The following is a 12200-nucleotide window of genomic DNA, read 5'->3' as shown; positions in this document are numbered from 1 at the left end:
GCCCGGATGTAATGGCTGTTAACTCAAGCAATGCACTTCATCAAATGTTTTGATGTACGTGTGAGCAACAAGTCTGATCCTGATGTGCTATCAGGAAAGTGATGTCAAACTTCAACAAAATATACTTTGTTAGCAATTCTATCCTTCCTGCTTGTCATAGTAAACACTACACAAAGTCTACACATACTACAATGGCAACAGTTTTGACATGTTACTGCATGAAGTTGCAGGGCAATAATTAAGCACAAGTATGGGCTAAACACTAGATTAGTGATGTTGTGGTTATGTTACCAGTCTTTAGAAATATAAACCATTTGCCCCCTGGAATGAGTGGTGATGAAGAAAGGACAACAGAGGACACAGAATGGGAAATGGGGCAATGCACTAAAAGACTGTATTGTGTACTGGTGAAGGGTCTCACCTAAGATAAGATGCTGGTGAGTTCATTGTCACAACGAGCCATGAACCACGGAGAAGTCCCTCATGAGGGCATTGTGAATATCCTGAAGGGACATTTTAAACCAATGCCTTTGGAGATTTTCAGAGTTCTGAAAATCTCTGCAACCTGGCTGGAAAATACAAAGAGAGGCCCTGAGCACTGGTTAACAGGGGCTATACTGGATACTATCAGATTGGGTACCACTTAATTGTCTATTGAACAATAAGAAAAGTCAGAAAAAAAACTGTTTGTGCATTGGACTTAACATTTGAGGGGACATGTCAAATACCCCAGTAAGTTTTAATAGTCCTGCAAATACACATTTGTTTTATGCAGCTACAAGGTGGCGATGGGGAAAAAGGCCTTCAGAAATAATAATGACACTGCAGCTGCCTTCTTTTTCATGGCTGGGCTCATGGACACAACAAAGGGAACTCTGTAGATCACATGAGTAAAAAGGTTAGTGACAACCATTTGTCCATTTTTTCCTGGATATGGGCATCAGCACAAGGGCAAAGCAAGTATTTGCTGCCCATGGAAGGAGGGGATGGACCACCTTGTTAAACTGCTAGCACGAGGAAATCTGCAGATGCTGGAAATTCAAGCAACACACACAAAATGCTGGTGGAACACAGCAGGCCAGGCAGCATCTATAAGGAGAAGCACTGTCGACGTTTCGGGCCGAGACCCTTCGTCAGGACCAACTGAAAGAAAAGGTAGTAAGAGATTTGAAAGTAGGAGGCAGAAATGGGAAATGTGAAATGATAAGAGAAGACCTGAGAGGGTGGGGTGAAGCTAAGAGCTGGAAAGGTGATTGACGAAAGTGATACAGAGCTGGAGAAGGGAAAGGATCATGGGACGGGAGGCCTCGGGAGAAAGAAAGGGGGAGAGGAGCACCAGAGGGAGATTGAGAACAGGCAGTGATGAGCAGAGAGAGAAAAAATGAGGGGGGAGGGGAAAATAAATAAATCAGGGATGGGGTAAGAAGGGGAGAAGGGGCATTAGTGGATGGAGATTAGTGGGGAGGGAAAAATGGACAAGGAAATCGCATGTTTCCTTGCAGAAAACAGGCCAGGAGAGGGGTGGTGGGGAGATTAAAAAAAGATATGTGTAGTGATCCATTTGGAGATGGCAAAAGTTGCAGTGGAAAATGTATTGGATGCGGAGGCTCGTGGGTTGATAGGTGAGGACAAGAGGGACTCTGTTGCTATTACAAATGCAGGAAGATGGGTGAGTGAAGATGTACGAGGAATGGAGGAAATCCAGGGAGGACAGCATAAATAGTAGATGGAGGGAAACCCCACTCTTTAAAGAAGAGGGCAATTTTGATGTACTGGAATGGAAAGCCACACTCTCAGAACAGTTGTGGCAGAGACGACGAAACTGAAAAAAGGGAAAAGCATTTTTACATGATAGGGTATGGTCCAGATAACTATGGGAATCAGCAGGCTTATAAAAGATATCACTTGACAGCTTGTCTCTAGAGATGAAGACAGAGAGATCGAGAAAAGGGAGAGAAGTGTCAGAGGCGGCCCAAGTGAATTTAAGGGCAGGGTGGAAGTCAGACGCAAAATTCACGAAGTTGACGAGCTCAGCGTATGCACGAAGCAGCACCAATGCAGTTGTCAATGTAGCAGAGAAAGAGTTGTGCAGTATAACCGGGAAGGCTTTGAACATAGACTGCTCTACGTAGATGATGAAGAGGCAGATATAGCTTAGACCTATGAGAGTGCCCATGGTTACAACTCAGGCTTGGAGAAAGTGAGAAGAACTGAAGGGAAAATTGTTCCAGACGAGGACCAGTTCTGCCAGATGGAGGAGCGTGGTGGTGGAGGGGGATTGGTTTGCTCTCCTGTCCAGCAGAGGGCTTTGAGGTCTTCCTGGTTAAAGTGTAATAACTGTTCCTGAAACTGGTGGTGTGGGTCCTGACGCTTCCTGTACTTTCTTCCTGATGGCAGTAGCAAGAAGAAAACATGGCCTGGATGGTGGGGGCCCTTTGCAATGTATGCTGCTTTCCTGCCACAGCGTTTGGTGTGCTTGGGGGGGGGGGAATGGGGAAAAGGGCTGATGGACTAGGGCACATCCACTACTTTATGTAGGACTTTTCCGTTCAAGGGCATTGGTATTTCCATACCAGACTGTGAGGCAACCAGTTAATATACTCTTCACCACACATCTGTAGAAGCTTGTCAAAGTTTTAGACATCATATCGAATCTTTACAAACTTCTCAGGAAGTAGAAGTACTTCCATGCTTTCTTCATAATGGCATTTACGTCCTGGATCTAGAACGGATCCTCTGAAATGATAACACTGAGGAATTTAAAGTTGCTGACCCTCTCCACCTCTCATCCACCAGTGAGGACTGGCTCATGGACCTCTGGGTTCCTCCTTCTGAAGTCAATATCAACTCCTTGGCCTTGCTGACATTTAGTGAGAGGTTGAGAGTAAAGGTCATTTACTCTCCGAGATTTTTATAAATGACCTGAATGAGGAAGTGGAGGGATGGGTTAGTAAGTTTGCTGATGACACAAAGGTTGGAGGTGTTGTGAATAGTGTGGTGGGCTGTCAGAGGCTACAGCGGGGCATTGATAGGATGCAAAACTGGGCTGAGAAGTGGCAGATGGAGTTCAACCGAGGTAAGTGTGAGGTTCATTTTGGTAGGTCAAATATGATGGCAGAATATAGTATTAATGGTAAGACTCTTGGCAGTATGGAGGATCAGAGGGATCTTGAGGTCCAAGTCCATAGGATGCTCAAAGCTGCTGCGTAGGTTGACTCTGTGGTTAAGAAGGCGTACAGTGTATTGGCCTTCATCAATCGTAGAATTGAATTTAGGAACCGAGAGGTAATGTTGCAGCTCTATAGGACCCTGGTCAGACCCCACTTGGAGTACTGTGCTCAGTTCTGGTTGCCTCACTACAGGAAGGATGTGGAAGCCATAGAAAGGGTGCAGAGAAGATTTACATGGATGTTGCCTGGATTGGGGAGCATGGCTTATGAGAATCGGTTGAGTGATCTCAGCCTTTTCTCCTGGGAGCGAAGGAAGATGAGAGATGAACTTGATAATGGTGTATAAGATGATGAGAGGCATTGATCATATGGATAGTCAAGAGGCTTTTTCCCAGGGCTGAAATGATTGCCACAAGAGGACACAGGTTTAAGGTGCTGGGGAGTAGGTACAGAAGAGATGTCAGGGGTAATTTTTTACTCAGAAAGTGGTGAGTGTATGGAATGGGCTGCCGGCATCGGTGGTGGAAGCAGATACGATAGGGTCTTTTAAGAGGCTTTTAGATAGGTACATGGAGCTTAGTAAAATAGAGGACTATAGGCAAGCCTAGTAATTTCTAAGGCAGGAACGTGTTCTGCACAACTTTGTGGGCCGAAGGGCCTGTATTGCGCTGTAGTTTTCCTATGTTGTTGTCATAGCACCACTCAGTGAGATTTTTAATATTCCCTCCTATATGATAATTCATCACCACCTTTGATCTGACTTACAACCATGTGTTGTCAGCAAACTTGAATATGGCATTGGAGCTGTGCTTAGCCTCACAATCATAACTGTAAAGTGAGTAGAGCAGGGGGCTAAGCACACATCATTATGGTGCTCCTGGGAGATGGAGATCGTGGAGGAGATGTTTTCAGTAATCCAAACTGACTGGGGTCTGCAAGTGAGGAAACTGAAGATCCAATTGCACAAGGAGGTGTTGAGGCCAAGGTCTTGAAGTTTATTGATTAGTTTTTAAGGGATGATAGTGTTGAATGCAGAGTGAAGAGCATCCAGATGTTCCAGGGTTGAGTGAATAGCCAATGAAATAGCATCTGCTGTGGATCTGTTGGGCCGGTAGGCAAACTGGAATGGATCCAAGTCTTTTCTCTGGCAGGATTTGATGTTTCATTACTAACCTCTCAAAGGACTTCATCAGTAAGTGGCTACAGTGTTATAATTCCACATGCTGATCCTTGCCCTATGCTCACTCTCTTTTCCTAAATACTCCTTGCATTTAAATATATAGAACTCAAATCACTAGTCACACCATGTTCAGTCTTTCAATTCCTGACTATATGTACGCTTAACAATATCTTTCTCCGCAATCACTCCACTATCTGCTCTGGTGCTCTTGTACCCACCCCCCTGCAACTCCAGTTAACCACACAATCCCCACCACCAATATCCAGCCCAATCCAATCTTGGGAGGACATTCCACCAGCCTGCTGCTGATTGCCCCTCAGCAACAGGGCAAGTTAACTCCCCTGATACCTCTATGGGCAGTCCACCATGCCTATCAGTTTACTTTGCTGCCTGATGGCCACAATAGGACATGTGCAAACCAACCCCTTCACGGTAAGTGGAGAATTAGTGAATGAGGGAGTGCATGAGGTGCTACTCAAAACTAATAGGCCAGGCCAAAAATTTGAGGCAGAGTCAGGAGTTGTGGAATTCACAATGTCTACAAGATAATTTACAAAGGGCCTTATTTATATTGCATAGATAAAAATCTATTCTAGTGTGCTAATGGTGGTTCGTCACAGCCTGTGACAGACTGTCTGGCTAGATAGAGACCATATCAATCCCGATACCAACCTCACGGTTGACACAGTTGCATCTTTGTCATTTTACCAGCAACATAGCAAGTTATTTTCCAAGTAACTGATGTGAAGGGTAACCTTCAACAGAAGCAAAGAAAATGGACACTGGCCACAGTCCTTGCTGCAACACACGAGATAACATCCATTCCCAAACAAAACCTAATGCTGCATTCATGGTGTCAATATGCAGCCTGTTAACTTGAGTGTTGTAACTCGATCTGCAAACATTCAAGGAAGGAATCCAGTGGAGTGGAGCAACAAGGAATTCCAGGCATCTAATACTAGAATCCAATTAGCAGAGTGCTGTTTGAAACATTGTACAGTCATTCTAACTCTTTCCACAATGCTCTCTGCCACGCACAGATTCTCCAAACCAATGCTATTCATACTGTCCATCTAACCCAGGCATGGGCAAACTACGGCCCGCGGGCCATATGCGGCCCGTTAAGCTTTTTAATCCGGCCCGCAGAACTAGATGAAATTATATTAATAAACCTTGTTAACGTTTTTCCCCGCAATTCTGGTGTTTTCCCAATAGATTACGCACTCTATATACATTTGTGGCAACCCATTTCCTGGCACATCCGAACCGGCTCACAATTAGCCAGCGTTCCGGCTAAGGGAGATAGCCTGCGGGGATTTGCGAACACAGAGCTTTGGAGCCTCTGCACCACGGGGGGCAGGTTGAGAGAGGCTTAAAAGTGAGGCTGGGGATTTCGAATAAAGTTTTTTTCTTCGACTGCAGTTACCGACTCCGTGTCGTAATTTTAGCACTGCATGTAGCACACCGCTACACATTGACCTTTGTTGAGGTGCAGCGTATTACTCCACATTTGCGCTTTACTCTTTGTTCGGCTCGACCTATTTGTGTGAACAGGCGTTCAGCGTCATGAACATCAACAAAGCCAGCCACAGATCCAAGTTAACTGACCAACACCTCAGATCCATCCTGAGAATCGCCACAACAAAACTAAATCCAGACTTTGATGCGCTGGCTAAAAAGGGAGACCAACAACACTGTTCCCACTGAAATTAAAAATAAGTTTCTTCGTTGTGTTATGTAAAAAATGCATTTGAAAATATTTTTTTCAATAAGCCTTACATGTTACATGTCATTTCTGTTAAGAGATGGACATGAGTAGTGCGCAGGTGCACGTACGTTCTCAAAATAAAAAATGCGCTCCAGATCAAATAACGCGCTCCGCATACTGGTGCGCTGTCACTGTTCTGTCCTTGTGCTGGTCTTTGTTGAGTTTTGGCAAAGGGGACAATTGAATAAGAAGGAGCAGGACAAGTAGACCTGCATGTCCTACCGTTTTTGAAATAAAGACAGGCAGGAGGAGAGTGATGATGATAATATCTTGAAGGATAACAGAATTTTCAGTGCTTTAAAATAATACTGTTACTATTAAAAAAAGCTGTATTTTATTCATTTAATTTTCAGTGTTTTAAAAGTCATTTCAATAAATAGCTAAATATCATGGGACTTCAAAGACAGATATTTTGTTGTAATGCATTTGTTCATTTTCAATTGAAATTAAAGCACATGTTTTCTACATATCCCATGATATTTTATTTTCTCTTACAAGGTGTATTACCAAAACACTTCGTCCATCTGCTCCTGGTCCGGCCCCCCTGTAAAATTTTAGAACCCTTTGTGGCCCACAAGTCAAAAAGTTTGCCCACCCCTGATCTAAGCAGTGATAACTCCAAGGAAAATACCAGTTAATTGGATACGTAAGGAAGCTATGCATATCTGCAGCTCTTTTACCTGGGGTCAGGTGACAATGGCGGTGAGGAGGAGGATGGAAAGGCAAAGGAGTCAGATGATCCAACTAAATCAGGCATTCCTGGTGACGTTCCCACCGTTTCTGTGATAACAAGCTCTGGGTCCAGGATGAAGAGTTCCTCTTGGGAAATGTCAGTCACATAGTGCAAGTGCTCCTGAAAGAGCATGCAGGAAAACTAGTCATTCAAGGTCAAGACTATGCATATAAATCAAATGAAGTTAAGTTTCTCGTTTACATAACTCCTTTATAAAATGCAGGGATCGCAAAGAGTCCACATGCTTTACAGCCAATGGTACTTCTGCAGTTTTGCTTCTGTTACAATATAAGAAACCTCATAATGAAGTCCACAGGCAGCAATGGTACTTCATATTTTGGACTAGAAGTAACTGAGAGATTAATGTAGACCTCACACATAGGGAAAACATTCCCTGTTCTCAGAATCATACAGCATAGAAACAAGCCTTTCAGCCAACAGTGTCCATGTCAATTATCAAGTCTAGAGTCACACTAACCCAATCTTGACTCATTTTATTACTTCCCCTGGGTTCCTCCGCTTCCCTTTCTCCTATAATCTCCTCTCCTCTCCTATCAGATCCCTTCTTTTCCAGCCCTTGACCTTTCCCACCCACCTGCTCACCTTCCCCCAGTTTTTTATAATGGTATCTTCCTCATTCCTTTCCAGTCCTGAAGAAGGATCTCAGCCTGAAATATTGACTGTTTATTCACTTCCACAGATGTTGCCTGACCTACAGTGTTCCTCTAGCAGCTTTGTGTGTGTTGCTTTGGATTTACAGCATCTGCAGATTTTCTGACCCATTTTATTCTTGCTAAATTCCCATGTCTTCTACATTTCAACCACTGATCTATACAGGTGAGAGTGGGGCCGAGGTGAGCAATTTACAGTGACCAACTTATAAAGGCTTCCGATAGTCTCGATAGACCATGGATTTGCACTTTGGAAAGTTTCCAGGGTGCAAGCCTGTGCAAGGTTTTTCTTTATGGAAGACCAGCCGTTGCCCAAGCTGCAAGTCTCCCCTCTCCAAGCCACCAATGTTGTCCAAGGGAAGGGCATTAGGACCCATACAGCTTGGCACCGGTGTTGTAACAAATCAATGTGTGGTTAAGTACCTTCCTCAAGGCACTTAACCTTGCCAAGGCTTGAACTAGATAACTAGACAAACGCCTCAACCACTTGGCCACACGCCAACAGTGGCCAATTAACCTACCAAGCTGCACGTCTTTGGAGTTAGCAACACTCAGGGGAAGACATATGGTCACAGGGAGAACTACAAATTCCATGCCACACAGGACAAAACCTGGGTCACCGGAGATGTGAAGCAGTGGCTCTACCAGCTACGCTAACAAGAATAGTGCCCTGGCACCTTCAACATTCAAGAAAAAACATTAGTGTACCTGTCTTTTCATACTGTACTGAAGGACCCGACTAGAATTTTTGCTCGAATTTCTGGAAACTGGAGGTTACATGCTCCTGCCTCTGAAGTGAGGAAAATTGTCACTGAACTACGGGGGACCCTGATCACTTAGCTCTGTTCTTAATCCCTGCAGATGCTAATAGTTCTACACATTCACAGAATGATGGCGCAACATATAAAGGAATCACTGTCATAAGTCTCTTCTGCACCCTCTCTATACACTTAGCCTCTTTCCTTTGTATCAGTATTCCTTTCCTGTCAAAAATCTCATTTATTTTTCAGGTGGTGAATGACATTTTTGTGGTTCTAGGACTCCAACGTTTCTTTAACTTTACACTAGGTGACCACCCACTGTGCCTCATCTCCCCTCTCTTCCGAGGAAACCAGACTTTCCCCCCAGGGTTCCAGTCATGTAATTCTAGAAATTCTGCATTAGAACATTTCAGGTTGTTGTGATATAACACCTTTCTCTCCTTGTGGTATAGGAATCTTTTTCACTCTGACCTATATAACTAGACGTCTGCAAGGAAACAAGAGAAATTAATTTGATCTCAGAACTAGGAACTCTGCTGACATAGGCACTCACTGCTTTATCGTAACAGAAAATGTTAGTCATACTCAACAGGTAAGGCAACGTGTAAGGAAATACAAAAAAATGTTTAAAGTTCTTGAACTTTTTTCAGGCCCAAAAGATTAACTCACATTTTCCTCTCTCCACAGATATTGCCTGATCTGCTGAGTATTTTTTTAATTTTCAGATTTCCAGTATCTGCATCCTGATTGTTATTTTTTGCTTTATCTTGTATTTATTCAGTGGGTAATAATGTTCAAAATAAAAACAGCAAATACTGAAAATCCTCAGAAAGGTAGCATTTGTAGAGCATTAGAAAATGATCCCGGTCAAAGACCTCATTTCATTCTTTGTAGATTTAAGTGTGTATGTATTTTAAACCAAAAAGCTACAGTCTAGTACATTAACCAAAAGATGAAGAGTCTAGGAATTAAATGGGGAGAAAACACCCACTGGCCAATGGCATTCTGAGTAACTAACTCTTAGCTAACTAGTGAGGAAATTAATCAGACTCCATGAATGAGTTAGCCATTAAATCATCAAGAGGAAAGCCAGCTTGGGGGCAACACAGTAGCTGGTGGTTAGCACAACTCTTTATAGTACCAGCGAGCTGGGTTCAATTCTCGCTGCTGCCTGAAAGGATTCTGTACATTCTCCTCTTGGCTGCGTGAGTTTCCTTCAGATGCTCGGGTTTCTTCCCACAGACCAAAGACATATCAGTTAGTAGGTTAATTTGTCATTGTAAATTGTTCTATCATTAGGCTGGGATTAAATCAGGATTTGTTGGGTGGTGCAGCTCGAAGAACTGTAAGGACTTACTCTGCGGTGTATCCTAATAAATAAATAAATGTATTAGTCATTATTGTGCATCCATTCTTACCTGAGCTCGATCTATTCTGTAAAACCGGTCGGCAGTAGTGGCTGAGAGAAAAAAAAACAAAGTCAAATGAAGGGTTAGGCTTCTGTCAGACAATTGCATTCACGTCAATAAAAAGGAATTTGGTATTCTTTTCTGAAGAGCATCTTTTATCTAATCAAATATTTTTGGAATCTTTCATGGCCAGAATCACTGAACACTCAATACATCACCCCCTGCTGAATCAGGAATGATGACCTGGATGCACTGCTTGAACGGATGGTGAAAGCAGATTCAACAATGGAATTAGATAAATACTTTAAAATGCATCATTTGCAGAAAACCATAATAAAGAAAAGGAGAGGAGTGAAATTAGTTCAACGAACCTTTTAAACAATCAGTACAACTTGCATACTAGATAGGCATATGTAAAATTCACGCTACTCATTCATGAATATCTACCGAACAATCACTGAAGATGTACAGGATGTACAGTTGATATCAGATGATAATTCAAGTAACTATGATGTAGATCTGCCTGCTGTGATGGATTCCTATCCACAATGAACTCCATATGCCTATCAATGCTATCAAATATCCATACTTGGGAACGATATTTTCCTGGCCACGATGTCTCAATTATGCAGATAAAAAAAACAACAAAATATTGGGTGACAAAGTTTAAAATAACTTGAATTATGTGAACTTAGTACAAGGTCATCAGATGTTTAAATTTCTCAGAACATCATTAATACATTTCCAATTTTCTGCCTCAGACAAAATCCACTTTAGATACAAGGAGTGTGTGTGTGTGTGTGTGTGTGTGTGTGTGTGTGTGTGTGTGTGTGTGTGTGTGTGTGTGTGTGTGTGTGTGTGTGTGTGTGTGTGTGTGTGTGTGTGTGTGTGTGTGTGTGGGGTGTGTGTGGGTGTGTGTGCGTATGGTGTACATGCATATATAATGCACAAAGTTGGCAAATGAACAAGAAATATATATTCAGTAATCTTCCATTGTCTTAGATTTTTAGTTTTAGTGCTGGGAAGTGGCATTGAGACAAAGGATGATTCTGGATGACAGAATAACCACGAGGGCCATCAAGCCCACACCTGCTTCTAGTCCTCATATTCTTCTCAGCAGGTAGCATGTGGTGGGAAACCGATGCTGCAGGATTATGGTCCCTTTCTCACCTGTGATTTCATTCATTAGAGCTAACTGTTGGGAATACAGGAGCTGCAAATTCAATTTTATCTTCAAACAAACATTTTAACAAAGATCACAAGAATCAATTCTTTTTCCATTTGACTACATTTGTAAAACAACTTTGGATGATCTGTGTTATGTAAGAGTAAGTTGCTGTCGCCCTGAAGTTGAAATGGAAGTACATGTGCAATATAATGCATTGTGAAGTAAAGTAGTCAATGGTATTTATCAGCACAGATATTCTGTGGGTATGGTGATGGCACAGCAGTAAAAGTTAGTAATTCAGAGATACAAGTTCAAATCCCACCATGGCAACTATGAAATTTAAATTCAGTTAATAATCAGTGCTTGTTTTAAAATTAGCATTAAACCGTCACATTGTTTTAAACTTCCAATTGTTTCTCTAAATTGGGAAAGATGTTCCATAGATCATTCAAAAAATAGCCTGTCATAATCATAATCACAGAATCGAACCTTACAGAGAACACATTAGATTTCTCCATCAGAATCTCATGACCTGGAGAGGCTACAAATGCAAGACAGGATGGCATGCATGATAAACAGCCAAAGCCAGTTTTAAAACAAAAGAACGGAAAGAGCACACAATCAATGGATCAGATCAAAGACCAGAAGACTTGTTGTGAATGCTAGTGGATATTTAAGCAGGCAACTGGAGAAGGAATTGCAAGTACATTCCGTCATCAATGGTGACAAGGTCAAAACCTTTGCAACCACGATCAGCTGGGTGGATGATTCACCTAGACACCATCACACAAGCAGTCTTCAGTCAATTTAATTCATTGCACATCTGATCAGAAAGAGATGAGAGCACTAGGTGCAGCAATGAATGTGAGATCAGAAAATAAGCCTGCTGTAATCATGAGGACCTACACTCCAGAACTAACTGAGCCTCTGTCCAACCACCCAAGAAGGTGAGGAACGACCCAGGTATGTTCTATGAACAAATCCTACCTGGCTTCAACAAAGTAACAGAAGGTATTGGCAATAGTGCTTTTGAGAAGCACTTACGGATAAGTCGCATTTCTCGGGACCACGCAACTGCACTGCTTTAATCCAAACGTGGACCAAGGAGCTGAATTCCTGAGGTGAGGCAGGAGCGATCACCTTGACTTGAAAGCAGCATTTGGCTGAGTTTGGCGTCAAGGCACTTTGGCAACAAAGAGAAACATTCTAATGGTTAGAAGCACACCTCAATCAAAGGAAGATGACTGTCGTTGGTGAAGGTCAATTACCTGCACTGAGACCTCACTGCAGGAGTTCCTAAGCAATGTCCAAAGCCCAAACACCTTAAATGCGAGATCATA

The 12200-nt window shown here is 42.6% G+C and overlaps 1 protein-coding gene across 5 annotated transcripts in view; it reads right to left on the bottom strand.

Annotated features, from left to right (window-relative positions):
* Positions 1–12200, bottom strand: part of dgkza (diacylglycerol kinase, zeta a) — a 473329-nt gene that overhangs the window by 139004 nt on the left and 322125 nt on the right. For all 5 annotated transcript variants that reach the window (XM_059975478.1, XM_059975480.1, XM_059975477.1 and 2 more), the window contains 2 exons: positions 9702–9742; positions 6799–6971 (listed from right to left, as the gene is read on the bottom strand). In XM_059975478.1, the coding sequence (XP_059831461.1) occupies positions 6799–6971; positions 9702–9742 (214 nt within the window). The remainder of the gene's footprint in view (positions 1–6798; positions 6972–9701; positions 9743–12200) is intronic.

The sequence above is a fragment of the Hypanus sabinus genome, chromosome 7 (assembly GCF_030144855.1).
Source record: "Hypanus sabinus isolate sHypSab1 chromosome 7, sHypSab1.hap1, whole genome shotgun sequence".
Taxonomy (NCBI): Eukaryota; Metazoa; Chordata; class Chondrichthyes; order Myliobatiformes; family Dasyatidae; genus Hypanus; species Hypanus sabinus.
Note: the sequence above shows the minus strand (reverse complement) of the source record. Positions and strands in the feature narration are given on the sequence as shown.